The 8141-nt window shown below is 42.4% G+C and overlaps 1 protein-coding gene and 1 non-coding gene across 7 annotated transcripts in view; one reads left to right on the forward strand and one right to left on the reverse strand.

Moving 5' to 3' along the window:
• The window catches only part of PHF20 (PHD finger protein 20), a 176320-nt gene that overhangs the window by 137704 nt on the left and 30475 nt on the right, over positions 1-8141 (reverse strand). For 5 of the 6 annotated variants that reach the window (XM_017513044.2, XM_017513016.2, XM_017513035.2 and 2 more), the window contains one exon: positions 4915-5029. In XM_017513044.2, the coding sequence (XP_017368533.1) occupies positions 4915-4997 (83 nt within the window). In that variant the 5' untranslated portion in view covers positions 4998-5029. Of the gene's footprint in view, positions 1-4914; positions 5034-8141 lie in introns of those variants that run through there. The other variant, XM_017513060.2, reaches the window with a different exon arrangement.
• Positions 2674-2775, forward strand: LOC119469357. The gene has a single exon (XR_005198152.1). It is a non-coding gene; the product is annotated as a U6 spliceosomal RNA (small nuclear RNA).

Here is an 8141-nt window from a genome sequence, read left to right on the forward strand (position 1 = left end):
CCAGGCACAGTGGCTCATGCCTGTAATCCCAGCACTTTAGGAGGCCGAGGCGGGCGGATCACAAGGTCAGGAGTTCGAGACCAGCCTGGCCAACATGATAAAAATACAAAAATAAAAAATAAAAAATTAGCCAGGTGTGGTGGTGGGCACCTATAATCCCAGCTATTCTTGAGGATAAGGTAGAAGAATCGCTTGAACCCAGGAGCTGGAGGTTGCAGTGAGCTGAGATCCATTGTACTCCAACCTGGGACACAAGAGCAAGATTCTGTCTCAAATTAAAAAAAAAAAAATCCATTCATAGAAGCAATAAAAACTAGACGGTACTTAGGAATAAAACTAATAGATGATAAGCAAAATCTTCATAGAGGTTATAAAACATAACTAAAGTTCATAAAGTAAAACATGAATAAGTACAAAGATATATTTTCATGAACAAAAATTTTTTATCATTAAGATACCAATTCAATACAATTTCTTTCAAAACTCCAAAAACACTTTCCAAGAAACTCAACAATAATACCAAAATTCACATTGAAAAGTAAAGGTCTAAGAATACAACAAGTAAAATAAAACCTGTCTTACCAGATATCAGCAGTTCTGTTAAAGCAATATCAATTAAATAATGTGCTATTATAAGCACAGGAGTAAACACGAATTGATGGAATAGACTAAACAGCTGAGAACAGGCCTATGTAAATAGGAGACTTAATACATAGAAGTGGTATTGCAGGTCAGTGGGGAAAGGATGGACTACACTAAACATTATATTGGGGCAACTGGTTATTTACTGGGTACAAAAAATAATAGATACAAGTTCATATCATACATAAAACGAATTCCAGGTGGATTAAAGACCTAAATATACGCTGGGCATTTGGCTCATGCTTCTAATCCCAGCACTTTGGGAGGCCGAGGCAGGTGGATCACTTGAGGTCAGGAGTTCAAGGCCTGCCTGGCCAACATAGTAAAACCTCATCTCTACTAAAAATACAAAAAACTAGCCTAGCATGATGGAATGTGCTGTTAGTTCCAGCTACTTGGAAGACTGAGGTAAGAGGATCACCTGAGCCCACAAGTCAAGGCTGCAATGAGTTGTAACTACACCACTACACTCCAGCCTGGGCACAGAGTGAAACACTGTCAAAAAAAAAAAAAAAAAAAAAAAAAAAAAAAAAAAAAAAAAAAAAAAAAAAAAAAAAAAAAAAAAAAAAAAAAAAAAAAAAAAAAAAAAAAAAAAAAAAGAATAGAAAACACTACCAGAGTATAATACATGTATTAAAGTTAAATACTATTTCACAAAATTTGTGTTTCAGTTCAATTTATATAGGTCACATATGGTGACTCATGCCTGTAACCCCAGCATTTTGGGAGGCCGAAGCAGGAGGATTACCTGAGCCCAGGAATTCGAAACCAGCCTTGGCAACATAGTGAGACCTAATCTCTACTAAAAATTTAAAAATTAATCAGGGGTAATGGCACATGCCTGTGGTCCCAGTTGAAGCAGAAGGACTGCTTAAGCTCAGGGAGGTAGGTAGAGGCTGCAGTGAGCCATGTTCCCACCACTGCACTCCAACCTGAGCAAAGGAGTGAGATCTTGTCTCAAAAAATAAAAATAGGCCAGGCGCAATGGCTGAGGCCTATGTCCCAGCACTTTGGGAGGCCAAGCTGGGTAGATCACCTGAAGTCAGGAGTTCAAGACCAGCCTGGCCAAAAAACCCCAGCTTTACTTAAACTACAAAAAAAAAAAATTAGCCAGGCATGGTGTCTCACAACTGTAATCCCAACTACTCAAGAGGCTGAGGCATAAAAATCACTTGAACCTGGGAGGCAGAGGTTGCAGAGAGCCAAGATCACACCCCAGCAAGCCAGCCTGGGTGACAAAGTGAGCCACCATCTCAAAAAACTAAAACTAAAAATAGATGTTTATATGTATATGGGTGAGTACCACACTGGATTTTTTTTTTTTTTTTTTTTTGTGACAGAGTCTTGCTCTGTCGCCCAGGCTGGAGTGCAGTGGTGTGATCTTGGCTCACTGCAACCTCTGCCTCTCAGGTTCAAGTGATTCTCCTGCCTCAGCCTCCTGAGTATCTGGGATTTCAGGCATAAGCCACCACACCCAGCAACATTGGATTTAAAATACATTTCTTACTGGAGGTTGCAGTCAAAAACGTTTAAAAGCCACTGCCCAAGTAAGAGTGTTTTGTATGTGCACAAAGAGACATTCACAGCAGCGCTGTGTCTCAGGTAAAAAACTGGAATCTAAGAATACATTTAAAATAAAAGATACAATAATAAATAAAAAATAAACAAACAGGCCGGGCGTGGTGGCTCACATCTATACTTCCGTATAAAACTCTATACAGAAGTTAAGATCTAGTCCCAGCTACATGGAGGGCTGAGGTAGGAGGATCACATGAGCCCAGGAGTTGGAGGCCGCAGTGAACTATGATTGTGCCACTACCCTCTAGCCTGAGCAACAGAGTAAGATGCTATCTTAAAGGGGGTGGGGGGGGGGAGGGTGGTTGGGAGAATATTGTATGTAACAATATGGGTAAATCACAGAAACATACTGAACATAAAAAACAAAGACACAGAAAAGAAACAAGTTATATGATACTACTTATATAATTGGTTTTAACTTTTTTCTTTTTCTTTCCCTCTCCCAACATTCTCAAAGATACTACTTATAAAAAAGGAATTGGAACGATACAGAGGAGATTAGCATGGCCCCTGTGCAAGGATGACATGCAAATTTGTGAAGCGTTCCATATTTTTTTTATTAAAAAAAAAAAGGTTTAAAACACCCAAAGTAATTGTATTACTAATGGATACACATATGCATAAAGTATTAAACACATGAACATAAAATACTGAAACCAAAAAAGGAACCAATTATAGATAATACAAATAGCCCAAAAGCAGGCTGGGCACAGTGGCTCATGCCTGTAATACCAGCACTTTGGTAGGCCAAGGCAGGCAGATCACTTGAGGTCACAAGTTCCAGACCAGCCTGGCCAACATGGTGAAACCCCATCTCTACTAAAAATACAAAAAATTGGCCAGGTGTGGTGGCAGGTGCCTGTAATCCCAGCTATTAGGGAGGCTAAGGCAGGAGAATGGCTTGAACCTGGGAGGCAGAGGCTGCTGTGAGCCGAGATCACACCGCTGCATTCCAGCCAGGACAAAAAAGACTTTTGTCTCACAAAAACAAAAAAAATAGCCCAAAACAACTGTGTTGAAAGTGTACCTAATTGTTCCTGTTTTTTCAAGACAGAGTCTAGCTCAGTCAACCAGGCTGGAGTGCAGTGGCATGATCTCAGCTCACTGCAGCCTCTACCTCCCAGGTTCAAGTGATTCTCCTGCCTCAGCCTCTTGAGTAGCTGGGACTATAGGCACATGCCACCATGCCTGGCTAATTTTTATATTTTTAGTAGAGATGGGGTTTCACTATGTTGATTAGGCTGGTCTTGAAGTCCTGACCTCGTTATCCACCTGCCCTGGCCTCCCATAGTGCTGGGATTACAGGCACGAGCCACTGAGCCCAGCCAACAAGTATACCTAATTATTTTTCTTTTTTTTTTGAGAGGAAGTCTCACTCTTGTCCCCCAGGCTGGAGTGTAATGGTGCAATCTCAGCTCACTGCATCCTTCACCTCCTAGGTTCAAGCAATTCTCCTGTCTCAGTCTCCCAAGTAGAGCTGGGATTACAGGTGCGTGCCACCTCACTTGGCTAATTAGACAGGGTTTCCCAGGTTGGCCACACTGGTCTCGAACTCCTGACCTGAGGTGATCCACCCGCCTCAGCCTCCCAAAGTGCTGGAGTGGTGGGATTACAGGTGTGAGCCACCGTGCCTGGCCAAGTGTACCTAATTCTAATAGCAAAGACAGTTTTCTGTACCAACTGCTTCTCTGCCTCTCTTCTCCTGTCTTTAGATTCCTATACCCGAAGAGCTGGTCAAATTGTCTATTTTGAAATAATCTCACAAAGTGTTAAACTCTTCCTTCTTTAACTCAAAAAGGAATTAGCCAGATGTGGTGGCACACGTCTGCAATACAAGCTACCCAGAAGGCTGAGGCACGAGAATCACTTGAAGCCAGGAGGCAGAGGATGCAGTGAGCAGACATCACGCCACTGCACTTCTGCCTGGATAACAGAGAAAGACTGTCTAAAAAAAAAAAAAAAAACAACTATTAACAGGCACAAGTTCTGAAAACCCCAACCCTCACCTTGAGCACTAACAAATAACCAAATTCCAGGATGCCCTCAATCACAATGATCACTTCATAGTCTTTAAGGTCTTTCCCTACATAGTCTATGATTTGATTCTCAGAATAACCCTAATGAGGTCAATATTACCAATACCCACATTTACAGATAAGCCAATGCACAAAGCAGCTAATTATCAGCCAGAGGTCACAAGTCAATGACACAGTTGGGACCGTAACCCTTCAGCTTCTGAACCTAATCACCCTGACAGTGTGCCCTTATGTGATCACTACATTTCAACATACAACATCACGCCCAGAAAACAGGATGAGGTGTTCACAACACGTGAGCTGCTTCACTATTTCATCCCTGATCTTTCTCTCTTTTTTTCAGACAGGCAGCCAAGAGCAAGAGAGCTGCCACTATTAACTCTTCCCTACCTCTTCCCTTCCCTGTAGCCATTCATGCTTCTTTTTCCCAGAACTCCTTCAAATGAACAGGCAAAAAGGGGAAACAAGTATGAACAAAGGACAGTCACCATGACACCGGGAATCCCTGCACCACAGAGAAAAGACTGGGGTTTCCTCCCATCTTACAAGAGTCAGGGAGTAGGAAAACACCACCAAAAAAGCCTAAGCTATCACTCTATCAGTGCTGGCAAAAGTCCTTTACTGAATGGCTTTAATTAACAGAAAAATGTAAAAGTACCAGTTTTTTAAACGGTCCCGGGCTTCCAACTGCGCTCCCACTTCAAAGCTGATTCCTCGTCTGTTAGGTGGATGCTTTGTCATTTTCAGTCATCAACGGGGCTGCCTTTATTCTCCTGAAAAAGCCAATTAAATATTTATGAAACTTAGGCAAAGTCTGCCCAGAGTGTAGCATCATTCACTACACATAAAAAACAAACAGGCATTATTCAAAACACAAAGCTCCATGAAACCCTGTTGGTGCCCTCATTCTAACTCAGGTGTGCTTTCCACTGGTTCCTACTCCTCCATTGTGTAGCATCCTGTGGTTTCTGGAACTGAGAAGACCCTCCCTCAACACTGCTTACTGAAGACTCACCAACAAGGGCCACCCCTCAGAACTACAAAAAGACAACTACTTTCACAGTTAAATTCAGTCACCTGCTGATGCATTATTCAACAAATATTTGCTCAGTGACTATTTAAGGAAACAGTCAAGACCAAAAGAGACACAGTTCCTGCCCTCAAGAACCCTTCAGTCTACCGGGGAAACACAAAAATTTAGCCAGTAAACTGATAAATAAAATAACTGCAAACTGTAATTGCAATGAAATTTAAGAGTTACAAAGGAAGCAAACAAATGTCAGGCACGGTGGTGTATGCCTATAGTCCCAGCTACTTGGAAGGCTGAGCCAGGAGGATTCCTTGAGCTCAGGAGTTTGAGACCAGCCTGGGAAACATAGCGAGCCCTTGTCTCTTTTTTATTTTTTATTTTTAGTTTTCAAGGCTACTGAAAATCAAGAGCCCTCGTCTCTTTAAAAAATTAAAAACGAAGTAAACAAAAGCTGAGATACTAATACTTGGTCCTACTTTTGGAAGGCTGGACAAGGTCTGTTTATACTTTGTTTTTTGAGACAATTTCACTCTGTCACCCAGGCTGAAGTGCAATGACACGATCTCAGCTCACTGCATCCTCCGCCTTCTGGGTTCAAGCAATTCTGAAGCCTCCTGAGTAGATGGGACTACAGGCACCCACCACCACACCCAGCTAATTTTTTTTTCTTTTTAATTTTTCCAATTAAACATCTCAGGAATTTTTTTATTTTTAATAGAGTCAGGGTTTCACCATGTGGACCAGACTGGTCTGAAACTCCTAACCTCAAGTGATCCATCCACTTCAGCCTCCCAAAGTGCTGGTATTACAGGGGTGAGCCACTGCGCCTGGCCTTGTTTATACTTTCTTTGATCTACGTATATTTCCTATTTCTTTTTTTGTTTGTTTGTTTTTTGAGAAGAAGTCTTGCTCTTGTCACCCAGGCTGTAGTGCAATGGTGCAATCTCAGCTCACTGCAACCTCCGCCTCTCAGGTTCAAGCAATTCTCTTGCCTCAGCCTCCGGAGCAGCTGGGATTATAGGTGCGTGCCACCACATCCAGCTATAATTCCTAATTTTTTTTTTAAGACAGTTTCATTTTTGTTGCCCAGGCTGTAGTATGATGGCACAATCTCAGCTCACTGCAACCTCCGCCTCCTGGGTTCAAGCGTTTCTCCTGCCTCAGCCTCCCACGTAGCTGGGATTACAGGCATGCGCCACCATGTCCAGCTAATTTTGTATTTTTAGTAGAGACAGGATTTCTCCATGTTGGTCAGGCTGGTCTTGAACTCCTGACCTCAAATGATCTGCCCCCCTCAGCCTCCCAAAGATTACAGGCTTTGTAAGTGTTGGGATTACAGGCATGAGCCACATACCGAAGCCTATTTCCTACTTCTTGAGTCCATTCTGACCATTTGTATTTTTCTACACATTTTATCCAGATTTTCTATTTTTTTTATCATAGAACAATAAAAGAATACAAAACATTCTCATTTAACTCCTTTCATTGCCTTTGAATCTTAAGTCACAATTTGAATCTCTCCTTTCTCAGTCCTATCTTGCTTTCTTGTGCTGTAATGAATAAAATTTATCTTTATGATCAAAACCAAACTATAAAGCTAATTCCTTTTGAGGGAAAAAAAAAAAAAGGTGTATTGGATTAGGCCATTTACAAGAAAAGTGGCTCCCATAAAAGAACACGTCCAGCCAGATGCAGTGGCTCAGGCCTGTAATCTCAACACTTTGGGAGGCCCAAGTGGGCGGATCACAAGGTCAGGAGTTCGAGACCAACCTGGCCAACACAGTGAAACCCCATCTCTACTAAAAATACAAAAATTAGCCAGGCACAGTGGCGGATGCCTGTAATCCCAGCTACTCAGGAGGCTGAGGAAGAAGAATTGCTTGAACCCGAGAGGTGGAGGTTGCAGTGAACTGAGATCAGACCACTGCACTCCAGCCTGGGTAACAGAGCAAGACTGTCTTGAGGGGGAAAAAAGAACACTTCTTGGCATCACTGAGGTAATTCATCTAAAGTGTCCTAAATGCAATCAGAGGAGCTAGTGCTGATTCTGATAGACATGTAGCCTCTCTGGGCTCTAAGGGCACTTGAGGTTACCTCCCTACAGCAGACTAACCCCAGCCTAACTCCTTCCTCCCACTAAACTTTGGACTTTTTAAAATTTGTTTTTAGACAGGGTCTCATTCTGTTGCCCAGGCTGGAGTACAGTGGCACTATCATACATAGCTCACTGCAGCCTCAAACTCCTGGGCTCTAGTGATCCTCCTGCCTCATTCTCGCGAGTAGCTGGAACCACAGGTGTGCATCAGCACATCCAGTTGTTTTTTGTTTTCAGAGACAGGATCTATGTTGACTAGGCTTGTCTCAAACTCGTGGGCTCAAGCAGTCCTCCCACCTGGGCCTACCAAAGTGCTGGGATTATGGGATTATAGGCATGAGCCACTGCACCTGGCCCTAAACTTTGGATCTTCACAGCCCACACTGCCCAAGCAATGCCAGAGCACTGCCAGAGCAACGCCAGCTTCTTACCACAAATACTTTCTTTGCAATAAATGAATGTGACAAAAAATCATAGAAGTGAGTACTCATATCTAATGTGCAATAGCAGCACATTTTATAAATAATTTGCTTGCCATATATAAATACCTAAAAAGGCAGGATGCAAAATTGTACCACATGGATCTCACATTAAAACTCATACACAGTCAGATGAGGTGGCTCATGTCTACAATCCTGGCTACTGAAGAGACTGAGGTGGGAGGATCGCTTGAGCACAGGAGGTTGAGACTGCAGTGAGCTATGATTGTGCCACTATATTCCAGCCTGAGTGACAGAGCAAGAACCTGTCTCTTAAAAAA

Source organism: Cebus imitator, unplaced genomic scaffold (assembly GCF_001604975.1).
Source record: "Cebus imitator isolate Cc_AM_T3 unplaced genomic scaffold, Cebus_imitator-1.0 Scaffold18, whole genome shotgun sequence".
NCBI classification, from domain to species: domain Eukaryota; kingdom Metazoa; phylum Chordata; class Mammalia; order Primates; family Cebidae; genus Cebus; species Cebus imitator.